General features: G+C 45.0%; 1 protein-coding gene across 1 annotated transcript in view; it reads left to right on the forward strand.

Moving 5' to 3' along the window:
• Positions 1-13,479, forward strand: part of GRIN2B (glutamate ionotropic receptor NMDA type subunit 2B) — a 171,180-nt gene that overhangs the window by 127,631 nt on the left and 30,070 nt on the right. Inside the window, exons 4-6 of the mRNA XM_074164357.1 lie at positions 10,981-11,189; positions 11,507-11,678; positions 12,349-12,502. Coding sequence (XP_074020458.1) covers positions 10,981-11,189; positions 11,507-11,678; positions 12,349-12,502 — 535 coding nt within the window. The remainder of the gene's footprint in view (positions 1-10,980; positions 11,190-11,506; positions 11,679-12,348; positions 12,503-13,479) is intronic.

Below are 13,479 nucleotides of genomic sequence, written 5' to 3' on the forward strand. Positions count from 1 at the left end.
GAACCAGCTGTCCCACTGGTGGCCTTTGTCCAAGGGTCAAGGCTTCTCTGTAGGGTGTAGGTAGAGCTGGTGGGTCTTGTCCCATGCTCTGCCCAAACACGGCAGAGCACGAGGGTTTTCAAGCAAAGCCCAGTGCTTGGCTGTAGCAGTGGGTCAGGTGGGGGTCCTGCAGCTCGTGGGCTTGCTTTCTGGAGCTTTCATCCACCAGAGAGCCTGAAGCATGAGGCAAGATTCTTCAGCTGGGGACTACAGCCTATACCAGCTCCTGGAGACTCGCAATGCTGACACGGCTCTGGTTTGGGCCAGCAGAAAGGGCCCACCACTTCATTTCAGGACAGAGGTGAGGCTATTTTTTGGGCACTGTTGGGATGGGGATAAACCACCCATCCCAGCTCTAGGTCACCAGGAGCCGAGATAAGGGAGGAATACCATGAGTTATTCCCCCATCCCTCCACCGCTTGTACTGGTCTCAGTCCTGCGGCTGGTCCTGGCAGAGGGGCAGCAGGGCAGCAGATTGAAGACATGATGGAGGCAGCGGTGAGGAGACAGGTCTGTGCAGTGGGGACCATGTCCATGGGTGCACACCAGTGATGGAGGGTAGGACTGTGGGTGGGCAGGAAGTGGGGTGCTGATGAGCCAGGGCACGAGGGACCGCCATCCCTTTCTGCTCACACAGGTGAGGCAGGGGCTATCTACTGCCTGTGCTTCCCTCCATACCCTGTCCCCTGTGTTTATTGGGGACCACCTGAGTGAATAAAAGAAAGAAGGAGGGAGTGAGAAGCTGACTCAAGGCCTATTATCTCCATAGAGATTAATTATCTCCATAGGTAAGGGAGACTGTGGATAAGAAAAGGTGTAAGGTTGCCAGAGAGCAGCCCCCTTAAGCACACAAGGGCTACAGGGAAATCAGCAAGTGTGTCCCTCGTTGCCCCTATCCCACACCCTTCTTACCATCTGGCCCCTTTGCAAAGCTGAGTGAAGAGACCTGGCAGAGAACCAGGGTGCAGAGCAGATCCGGTGCTTCTACTCAGTTTGGAGATCCAGTGACAACCTGGAGCAGTGGCTTTGCTGGCTATGCCTTGGGACGGCCCCCGTGGAGTGCACTAGGCAGCCCGCCATGTGGCAAGTGTTTGTGAGGGGCATGCAGACGTGCACCCTGAAGGTGTAGAGATGGTGGGGCTGGCTGTGGCTATGGTGGGCGAGGACAACATTTGCAATCACCTGCCCAGAGCTTTCAGTGGTGGGAGAGGAAAGGAACAGAGGCGTGCAGCTCTGTAACTGCCTTCCTTGAAATCTTGCTGCCGACATGTGCAGTAATTCCTCTGGAGGAGGCAGGTTCCTCCCCTTTTCACCAGCGAGAGAAGAGCTGGGCACGCTGCATCCCTCTGCGGAGGGGCGTGCGTGCAGCCGTGCTTCTCTTGGCAGGTGTGCATCTCTGCATGGGGGCAACGCGGGGCTGCCGTGGGGAGGGCAGGGCCTCTGGCTGGTGTATTCAGGATGGGGAGGTGTTTCCCCCTCTGTGACACCCCCCCGGTGAAAGTTAAAGAATCTCTCTGATATTCTCAGAGATGCTTTTCAAAGCAGTGCCTTCGGTCTTGCTTGCACAGCTCAGAAAACAGTTAAGATTAGGCAACCCACCCCCTCTCTCTTCATGTTGCCTCCTCTCCTAACCCTGCTGGGGTCTGCTTCAACGTTTAGCTTTTCTCAGCAAAAGGAAATGGTTTTGGCCTTCCTCTGGATCTGCATTTTTAAACATTCCTTCAGCCTTAGGTCCCAAGAGATGCTGGGAGAGATGTTTGCTCTTTGTAAAGAGTAGGTGTCACTGCACAGGAGAACATGTCAGGGTGTTGTACACCACTGTACAGGACCCACTTACCAGCTGAAGCCCTAAACCATCTCCCAGACTGTGGTGTGAATTGCCAAGCCCATCCCTCCCTCTGTCTAACATGTTTTAAAGGGAAAAAAAAAGTCTGAGTGAAAGAAATGAAAGGCCAGCAAAATGCAAACCTAAGCCCAGCACTCAACAGGGAAAGCCAAGGGGAAAAATCATTAGATAGGGCATTACATGCATGGACACGTACTAGATGCAGACATACACCTGCACAATGCGGATGCACTCCTAGAGACCGTGAAATGCTTTCATAAAGCATTTAGATGCCTATACATGCACATAAAAGTACATTTTTCTTTAAACCTTTTGAATCCTGACCCCCCTGTGTCACAAAGCATGCAATCTTACCAGTATCTCTGCTACATTTTCCCCTGCCCCACGGTTCTGCAGAGGAGAGCAGCAGAGATGCTCAAGGTGAAACCTTTTTTGACCTTAGATGAGCAAGGATAGGGGCAGTATAAGCCTTTAGCTATTATTTCCCAGACCAGAATCAGAATAGACTGATGTTGCTGGAGTTTAAGACTTTGTATTAAGCTCCCCTCTCCTCACACAGTCATTTCAGAAGGGCATGATGGCTCTAAGGATGCAACATCATTGAAGCCTGAGTCAGGTGCTGTCGCTGCCTGTTAGCTAGAGGTGGATTATGTTGGATGGCACAGTTGGTCTGCAGTATTTGTTAAGATTTGAATTTTTTTTAATCATTCTTCCAAAATCCTAACACCTGATTTGCACCCCCCCAGAAGCTATGGCTTTGCTGAGTTATATCCCCCAGCCTACTCAGATCACAGCCCGCGCTACCACAGTTTCCTCTAATCTCTCCCCTCATGCCTCCTAATTAGGCCTGTGCTAACTGCAGTCTGCATTTCCATAAATCATGGTCATGTGTACATCAGGTAGCACTGAGGACCTTGAACAAATATGTCCCCCTGGAAACCATGCTGCTCCTGCATGATCCAGCCTTGCCTGCGGGAACCACTTCCTGGGCTACCGAGTTAACACTACCACCAAGAACACCACCACCTCCCAGAGGGAGCCATCAGGTGATCTTGGCTGGTTTTATGCCTGTAGTGATCTCTTGATACCTTCTGGTTTGGAGGAATGATTTACCAAGGCAAACACTTTGGCATTCTCACAGCTCTGACCTTTCTGTGACACCAGTAGAGCTCCATAGTTCACTGACTTTGCAGAAGTCAGAAGCGTTCAAAGTATATCTCATTAACCTTCTCAGGCTAATCACGGCAGGGGACAGGACCTCAGCAACTGCAAAAAGCATATAAACGCACCAGGAAAGAAATGTTTCAGCAAAAATGGCAGGAGCTGTGTAAATGCCAGACTTCAGTGAGCTGGGGGACTGTGTTTCTGCAAAGAGCTTTTATTCCCAGAATGAGTTGTAAAGCAAGAGCAAGTACTTCACCCTGTCTGTATTCTAAGCCAAGCCTCTCTCTGGCATATGCTAGGTGCTGTATAAATATAGAGGAAAGAAAATTCCACCAGCTCCTGCAGCCTAGATGTTTAATTGAAAGGCTATTAGAAGCAATTCCTGCTTTTGCAGGTGCAGTGAAGAAAGCAGCCTTCCCCAGGTGGCTGTGGAAGGTGAACTTGAGGTTCAGGAAGGAGTGTTGTTTCTGCGTTAATTAATTTTGCATGTGGAGCATTCACAACCATTTCTTGACTGCTTTGGCTGATGTGGCTAATTAATCACCTTAAGTGTCTGTAAACAGGAGATTTTTTGCTCTCTGTGGCATCTCTTCTCCACCTGCTGTAGACCAGCCTATGTGAGGGCACAGACCTGTAGCATCACAGGAATTATACATTTGGTAATGGCTGTGAAGTCAGCACTGTAAGTGTGAGAGTCATGACTTAACCAGCTTGGGTGAAGGCTAAGAGTGATGTTCTATTCTCAGGGCACTGGAGTAGGTTTTGCTGCTGAATGATGGAAGTATGAACCTAGGAGTTGGAGATATCAATAACAAGAGTCTTTCTGTTCACATGGGTTAGCTGGGGGACAGAGCTATAATGATTAAGACTGAGTTTTAACATCTACAGGCTGAAAAGTCAAGGAGGCCATGAAGATGATCATGGCTGGAGCACCTCTGCTATGAATACAGGCTGAGAGAGTTGGGGTTGTTCAGTCTGGAGAAGAGAAGGCTCCACGCAGACCTTATAGCAGCCTTCCAGTACCTAAAGGGGGCCTACAGGAGAGATGGGGAGGGACTCTATCTCAGGGAGTGGAGCAATAGGATGAGGGGTAATGGTTTTAAACTGAAAGAGGGGAGATTCAGATTAGATATTAGGAAGAAATTATTTGTTGTGAGGGTGCTGAGACACTGGCACAGGTTGCCTAGAGAAATTGGGATGCCCATCTCTGGAAGTGTTCAAGGCCAAGCTGGACAGGGCTTTGAGCAACCTGGTCTAGTGGGAGGTGCTCCTGCCCATGGCAGGGGGGTTGGAACTTGATGATCTTTATGGTCCTTTCCAACTCTAACCATTCTATGATTCTGTGAATTACTTCTTTTGCTTCTGCTGACTTAAGGCCATTGGACTGGAAAGGCTCTTCTGGTCCCACCTCTGCTGCTCTAGGCAGCAACATCATGTAGCCCTATACAAACCACTTGTGCTTCTTCTCGACCCCATTTTAGTTGTTCTCACAGCTCCTTTGGGCAGCTATTCCAGAACTTCCCTCCTCTGATGGTTAAAATCCATCTTATTTTCAAGGCAAATTTCCTCACAACCAGTTGTTTTTGTACCAATATTGCTTTTCTGGTTAAAAAAAACCTTTTCTTCCTCCCTTGTGTATCTGTCCCCCCTTTATTTATACAGAGCAGTCATATCCCCTCTTGGCTTTCATTTATCTAGGTTAAACAAGCTTTTTAATCTCCTCCTTGAAGGCAGGCTCTCTGTTCCCCTAATCACTCAATCCAAGGTTATTTCTGATAACTAGCTTTTCTGTAAGGTTCCTTGCTGCTTTGTCCAAACTGAGCGTAAAACAGCGTGACCTATTGCCTGTTGAGTAATTTTGGGGTGAAGAAATGTGTCAACTATCAGATCCAGAAAAAAGACATCAGGGTACTGCTGTTAAAATTTGCATTTATTCTCCACTTTATCTCTATGAAGCTAAAGTCTCCCATAATGATTTAGTTCCTGATATAATTTCTCTTTAATAACAGTAATGACATCTCTATCCAGACCGGAAGCCAATCCTGTGGAGCTACAGCGGACCTCTGTAGTTCAGTCCTGGAATTTCTTGCACCAGCCTTCCAAAAACGACCTCAATCCCAGATGACTCCATTTTATTTATGCATGATTTATTTCTTCACAGTCTACGGCAGCATTAAGGTTACAACAGCATCGCTCAAGTTTACCTTTACTTTTATGTACCCTGAGCAGTGCTTACTTCCATTGGCAGTGCCCCAGTTATAATTGCTATTTCTATGGTGTTTCTATTATTCCTACAGTAGCCCTTCTCAGGTCCTGCCCAGTTGTTCTGGTTTTCCCATGTCCTCATTCAGGATCTGTACAAATTGTACTGACAAGACTCTTACTTCTCCCTGTACTCTCCCTGCTTCCCAGAGGGGTTAGGTATGCTTTTCCATCAGCTATGTTACCAATAACGCTGCTATTTTCTGCCCGCTGCCCAACATCCTACCTTTACCTTTTCTATATTTGATCATCCCTTTGTCTTGTATTAAAATCAGGTGTAAAAGTTACATAAGCTTTTTCCAGTTAACTATCTGACAGCAAAGATAAAAGACAGGAAGTTTTGACATTTACACCATTCACAGGTACATGCTGTATGTTCCCTCATCTAGCTCTAGACACATGTGTGTGTCTCCTCATTTCCATACTATTTGTAAGCCTCATGGCCTTTCCTGTTTTCATCTGCCCAGTGCATCCCAGAAGCGAAAACATACCATTATCTCCATTTTACACAATGTGGAGTGGAGGCACAAGGGTGCAGATTGGATTCAAGAGGTCCTTGGTGGAATAGGGGATTTTTGCCTTCTAATCCATGCTCTGTGTTATTGCCTTAGTGCTTCCCCACTGGAATGAACAAGTCCCTCAGCTCCTGGAAAAAAAATGGTGATAAGGGAGGAAACATTGAACCTTTGGGGAAATGCAGAAAGCAATTCAAGTCCTAAGTGAGTCTGGGATGGTCTTTCTTTTATTCTGTAAATGAAACCAAATCCCTTTTGTTCCTTTTGCATTTTTCCTATACCAGGAGTGACAGGAAGTGAGAGAAGATTTTAAATGAAAAGACAGTGGCGCAAGACACAGTGCAGATGGGAGCCTGAATGAAATAAAAGCTATCAAAAGACTTTGCCCAGATGGAGTTCTTCTGTGGCCTGTTGAAAAACAAGCACCTGAAGGTTTGGGTTTTCCCCTGAACCTTGACCCCAAATACGAATCCAGTGGCTCTGAGCGTCTTGCCTAATGTATCTGAACATTTCTGGTTTTATCCAGAATTGTATTCTGCTGCTTAGTCCTTGAAAGCCAAATTTCTAGGAGGTTTTGTATTTCCATCTGTTGACATTAGTTAGAGGTTTCTCCAGATGCTCTTGTGTTTTGAAGTCCTGCCTTGGCATAGTAGGAGGAGCTCAGAGATTGGCTTCTGCCCTGGCTAGAACAGGCAAGTTTGGAAGTTCATGGGAGTAGCTTGTATTTGTCTGTATGACCCATCTGGGTAAAGATTTTGTAAATGGTGAGACTCGGTGCTGGTCATTTGAACAGGTGGTTGCTTTTGCCAATGTAGCACATAAGATATCCACTGAATGAGACTACCAACTCCTCTGTGTTATAAATATCGCACTGACCTGATAACACTGAAAAAAGCACATGTAGAAGAATAAGGAAATACACTCTCTTGGTATAAATTGCAACAAGAAGATTTAGGTTAGACATCAGGAAAAAAAACCCTTTTTAATGGGAAGGATAGTTAAGCACTGGAATAGACTGCCCGTGGAGACCGTGGGCTCTCTGTTGGCGTAAGGACAGGTTAGACAAACATCTGCCACAAATGGCTGTTAAAAGCCTTTGCTTCCCTAGGGAGGAGAGAAAAGCCTCTGTTAAGAGTTAGTTTCAGGGAACTAATATGATACACCTTTCATTAAAGATGCGCATTAACATACTGCAAAACACTTTTATTCTGGCTGCATTATACCGCGGTTAAGGCAATTTGCCAGCCTGCTGGAAGGCTTTCGGAAGGCTCTCACTTATTTTCCCCTTTGCATAGGCAATCTTACCTTTTGTCTGCATGGGGTAGGTTATATACTTAGGCAAACCAATAGCATATATGATTGACTTTTTCTTCTACAAGAGTTCTCACTTTCTTTCTTTGCGAATGTATTGAACTTCTACTTCCAACAGCTTGTTATCCAAAATAGGAACTTATAGTTAAGGTAAAAGCTGCTCTTCTCTCTTAACACCTCCCAATTGATGCCCAAACCAAAGTGACTTTCCTTTCTTGATAAGATCAGATGTCGTACAGGCAGAGCAAAGGGAAGTTAAGGTGAAATTCTGGCTCTTAGGAGCCCTGCTCTGGCATAGAGGAACATACCTAGGGGTTGGAGAATATGGTTAGAAAGGGGGTTTTAAAGATGCCTATCATGCTTACTTTTGCTGATTCTGTGACCCTCCAGGGCTCCTGGTGGGAGTTCGGATGACTGGACTCTGATCGGAGAACCCTCAGTGGGTCTCAAAACTGCAGGTTGACAAATATGTAGGATGCCTGGGATGGTTTATTTTTCCTCTTTTTGCTGAGGCAAGCACTGAGCAAAACCTAAGTAATAACAGTTCACAAGCTGTTAATACCAAATACCCTGAGACTTCAGAAGTGCCTTGCTCTGCTCTGCACAGCTTGGCAGGTTATATTCTTTAAGAGTAGGCATCATTACCTGGACAAATCTGTGACATTTAATTCTGTTGTGGCTAACCTCTGTCCCCACAGTGAATTGCTCCTTCCCTCTCATGGCAGATTATCTAGCATACAATGCACATTTGTATTTTCTTTCTCTTGCATTGTCTCCATCCCCTGCCCACGGGATGTTTCTTATTATCCTTACTATCCTTGCCCACATGTTGCTTAAGCTCGCTCTTCTTTAACTACATGCATACACACTTGAGCCTTGCATGCATGGGTATGTAAAGAAATCTGCCACCTCTTAATTCACAAAGCTTTTCTGACTTCCCTTTTTTATATCTGTACATATCTGCAGGTATATAGCATACCTGATTGTTCAGGTTAGCAATGAAATGTAATATTTGCACGTATTCTTGAGACATTCCATAGTTAATCTGAAAGTTTAGGTCAGCACATTCCCTTACATCCTGGTTTTTCTCCTTTTTAGACAATTTAGAATAGTTTTATTGGAATAATAAGGAAAGGATGTGTACTACTATATTTGCAGGTTAGGTGCTTCAGTGCACAGGAGGCTGTGGCAAGAGTGTCATCGTTTCCCTAATTTCATAATGTTGTCTGTGTAGTACAACACTGTGAAACGTGCCTGGCACACAGCCTTATGAACTCCCTTTTCTGTCCCAGAGAACTTCTGGGTAATTATGAGTTGGGTTTGCCTATCTGATCTAATTTATCACTTAGGGGTTTATATCATGCCTATTACTGTGATATCTAAGTGCTGCTGAGATACTGCAAGATGTCTCTTTCACCAACCACTTATTTCTATGATAAGTTAATGTTACTGAGCTGAAGTCTGGGCTGGTCTGTGCTGCGTCTTAATCACTGGTCCCTACTGAGCCCTGTGTGTGCAGTTATTCTGCTTGTCTGGTGGCTTCACTGAACTGGTTTTGGGGATTTGAGCGCAGTTACTTGAGGACTAAAGTTGCACTGCAGGAATCTCTGGCTCAGATGGTGATAAATTGACCTGCTTGGTCAACGAGTGGGAAGTCCAGGGCTGAGCAGACCCTGTGTGAGCGTGTGAGTATATGCTCTTTATTCCCTCAGAAAGGCACTCTCCACATCCAGGCTTAGATGTTAGCATGAGTACAGACCATCTGCTGCCCTAGACAACACTACCTGTCTTTTGTGGACAAAAAGGGCCACAAGTTCTTGGGGGTCCTGGTCTGCCAGCTTTCACCTGCTCCTCAAAGTGTATTTAAAAATAGAACAAATCCTCCCTGCCTGCTGAAGTTAAAAAAAAAAAAAAAAAAAAAAAAAAAAAGAAGAGAGAAAAAGAAGAAAAATAACTGTGTACCCTGCTTGCTGGTCCAAGCAGCATGACTCCATGGGTGGAGGGAACATTAGGGGCAAGCTCTCCTTGGCATTTTTTGCCATCTGCTGGTCATAAGGGCCCTTGGGAAGGTAAGACCAACTGCCTGGCCACTTCACCCCCTTCTTACAAAACCACTGCCTTGCCCTCACTGGAGTGCTGTGTTCACACTGGAGGGAGGGATGGGGAGGCTGCTGTCTCTGGGTGATTTCTTCTGCCTTTCTTCTTTCTCCACAAGCCCCCAGAGTGGATTTTTCTTTCATGGCCAGATGAAGCATTTGTTTGTTTATTTTGAAGGTGACAAGTGTTTTATGTGAATTCTAGCTGCTCTCAAATGCCAAACCCCAGCTGGGCTTTGAGTTTCACATAATAACTGCTGGCACCTAATGAGCCTCTAATAAGTGCTTCTCTCTCCCATCCTGTCATTTAAATAAATAAATGACTGAAATTTGAGGGTGGTGGGAGGGGTGTTGGACTGCGGTGGAATGAAGCTTTTCTGTTTACCCACCAAGCAGGTACACTGCTAAGAGCAGTCGTGCAAGCTTCCCACACACCCACACTACCTCTGCCATCAAGTCAACATGTCTCAGCCGTGGCCTGGAGGGCTTTCTTTGAGGATCATACAGGAAAGTTCTTTCTAGAGCCCAGTAAGTTTCTTGCCCTCTCAGCTTCAGCTGCCAGCCAAGGTGCTAATTAGTGTCAACTGTAATGGGGGGAATTGAGAACAAAGGCAAGACTTTGATAGTTGAAAGCGTAGTTGATGTTCAGGTTTTTTCTTTGCCTGGAATTTTTGCAAGGAGTGGTCTACCATGGGCAGTGGGTGTGCTACACGTATCGCCTCTTCAGGGACTGGAGTGGCTTCAAAACACTTTTATTTGTGGCAGTAGGTATAAGGCAACTGAGTCCCACTCCCCTTCTCTGACTGCGGAAGATATGATCTCTGTTTGCTTAAGAAATGGAAAATGAAAATACATAAAATTGCAATATATCCTTATGGAAAAATAGCAAGATTAAAAAATCATAGATGCTCTTTGATTATATTTTTCATGTGCCAGAAACACAGAGCAATTCCTTGTTTCCAGCTAAGATATGTAACCAAGTCATTGGGAAGGGACAAGAGCAAGTATTTCAGTAAGGCCTTAGCAGGAGATAGCAAGCACTACTGTTAGCAAGCGTCTCTGTCTATGTTCTTCTGCTGTGAAGACACTCCTGAAATGGAAGAACATCTCCCTCCTCAGTTGCCTGTCTCTTGGAATAACTCAGTCCTGACTAGGAATGGGCAACCTTTTCCCAGAATAAGGAGTTATTTCTGGACAAAATCAAGTTTGGCCAAAATGAATCTGTTTGATGAATTTCACTGAAAAAAAAAATGCAGGCAAATTTTTGAAAAAATAAAGAAGTTTTTATTTGACTTTTGCAAGTAAAGTATTTCAATTTCTCTGTTTCAAAATGACATTTGTTTCAGTGTTTGTATATATTTCTCCTCTTTTTTTAGCAGAAAAAAACCCCATTTTTATTGTAGCTAGTAGGCTGAAGTCAACATTTCAGGAGACAAGCTCTGTTCCTGTTGTTTGGCTGAGAAACTTGAAAGAGATCAAGTCTGTTTAACCATGGTGATGGTATCCCGCAAGTCACATGCTCTCCTCCCATCACAGAGATGAGACAATCCAGACATCTTTCTTGTTCTCCACTTCCCCCTGGTTTGAACCCACTTACTCAGAGCCCACTCCTCATAAATGTCCTCACCTCACATGAGCTGTGAGCTTGGGTACTCCAGAGCGGTCTTCCTGCCAGGCCTCTGGGAGCTGTTGATGCAGAGCCATGGGGCAGCTAGAAGTCTATCTTCTGTGGTTTGTGTCTCCACAGGTGGGGAAATGGAAAGAAAAAAAGTTGCAGATGAAGTATTATGTGTGGCCCCGCTTTGAGCTGTATCCTGACTCTGAGGAACGAGAGGACGACCACCTGAGTATTGTGACCTTGGAAGAGGCACCGTTTGTCATCGTGGAGAATGTGGACCCTCTAAGTGGCACCTGCATGAGGAACACGGTCCCTTGCCAAAAACGCATAGTGACTGAGTATGCATCCCAGGGTTTTCCTCCTCCTATTGGGCTCTGCCTTCTCAGCAGAATGTAGAGAGTCTGTTGGGCCAATACCATCATACCCTGATAGTCACCTCTGTTTGCCCAGAGTCCTGGGCCAGTCCTGGCCAGTGTCCATTCATGACTGGCACCTTTGGGCAAATCGTTGTAGTGTATCCCTTCACCCTCCAGCACAGATAGCACAAGGGAATTCTCCACATTATATTGTGGGAGGGGGAGTGCATACTGACAACAGAAGGGAATTAAGGGAATTTTCCCCAGTCTTCTAACCCATTATTGTTGTGACGGTTCAGGAACAAAACCGATGAGGAGCCGGATTACATGAAGAAATGTTGCAAGGGGTTCTGCATTGACATCCTCAAGAAAATCTCAAAGTCTGTCAAGTTCACCTATGACCTCTACTTGGTGACTAACGGCAAGCATGGAAAAAAGATCAATGGGACGTGGAATGGAATGATTGGAGAGGTCAGCAGCAAAAGGAGGGCATGGTGGGATTTATCCCTGGGCTGGGTGACATGGGTCAGGTCTGGTCTCCCATCGTTATTGGCTCCCCTTCTGCAGCAGGGACAGAGGTGACTCTATATTAATGGTTGCCCTGGATGCCTTCTGGACACCAGGTGAATTAATCTGCTCTGATACTCTGACCATGACTACCTTTCCTGTTTGACGATTAATTATTATTCTCTATAGTGTCACAAATTTGGCCTTCACAGACAACAAAGAGGGTGATAACCACGCACCAGAGAGGCTGCAACCTAGATTATACTTACATTGTATATAAGGTGCATAAAGAATGAAATAAGACTTTGCAGTGTTAGAGGGAGGAGAAAGCAAGGACAAAAAAATGAGATAAGACGTCTTCTCAGTGGATGATGTGTTTATCCTAAGACCTCTGTGGATTTATTTTTTATACACATACCAGCTTTGAGGGGAAGATTAATGTCTATAGATTTCCTGAAAGAAGAAGGTGTCCTGATGAAAGATTAGAAAGGAGAGATGATAGAAACAATGTGGGGAATGGGATTACAGGAGTAAAAGGACTGTGTGGAAAGGCAGGAAGGTGAGAAGGGGTTTGTCTGTTGTGCTTGAGAGATGCCTCGGATCTGTGTGTAATCTCTTCCTTTCCTTCCTCCAGGTCGTCACCAAAAGGGCCTATATGGCTGTGGGATCCCTCACCATTAATGAGGAGCGATCAGAAGTGGTGGATTTCTCTGTGCCCTTCATTGAGACGGGAATCAGTGTCATGGTGTCACGTAGCAATGGAACTGTCTCACCTTCTGCCTTCTTAGGTATCATTTTAATCTAAAATTAAAACTTCACCCAGTGTTCATGAAAAATTAGGTGAAGGTTGCTTGTGATTCTTAGCCTGAAAGTCCCTTCTTGGGAGTACCTCTGGGACAGGTATATAAAAATAAACTGTGATGTTTTAGTTCTAAATCCCAAGCAAGAAAAATCCAGGCAAATGCAAACAGGCACTGCCTATGCGTTCCAAGGCATTTCTCAGTGATTGTATGTCTAAACCTGGCAAAGAATGGGCTCACTCAGAGTTGTCACCTACTCTGCAGCGTGTGGTTTCCCAGTGACTCAACTAATAGCATGTTCAAGGAGTTTAGGCCAGAAGAAAATTGATTCAAACCTTATAGCTGGTATGCCATAGCACTTGGTGATAACAATTAGCAATAAATTGTTGCACTTTGAGAGACATTATATTTGTAAAGAAAGTATTAACTTGACCCTCCCTTGACAGAGCAACTGATAGAAGTTAGAGATCTAACAGCTTTTCAAGAATAGTTGAGCTATCAGTTTTGTGCTGACACTGTGACTTCCAGTAAAGTGATTTCTAATGTTCTTCAGTGGTGGAAGGTGATCAGAGAATGCAGAAATGATACTGCATTTCCCCAAGACATCCATGTCTTCCTATGATCTACTGTTTGGCTTTATGAAATGCTTTATGATGCAGCAAACACAGTATATGAGTTATATAATTACTGTCTGCTCTCTGCCAGCATCCTGAGAACATTTACAAACAGAAATAACTTTATATGGGTAAAGAATTTTTTCCAAACCTCTTTACGTAGGATTTTCATGAGTACTCACTCTTCAGGTGTTTTTGCCTTTAGCCAAGTCCACCAGTATTGCTGGGGTATGTAAAAGCCACGATAAAGTTAACTCCAAAATTTTAAATTGCGATTTAACTGAGGTTGCAATATTGGCTGTAGTCTGGAGCAAAGTTCTAAGTTTCTTTGATCTGGTTCAGTCCCATTTT

This window comes from Numenius arquata, chromosome 2 (genome assembly GCF_964106895.1).
Source record: "Numenius arquata chromosome 2, bNumArq3.hap1.1, whole genome shotgun sequence".
Taxonomy (NCBI): domain Eukaryota; kingdom Metazoa; phylum Chordata; class Aves; order Charadriiformes; family Scolopacidae; genus Numenius; species Numenius arquata.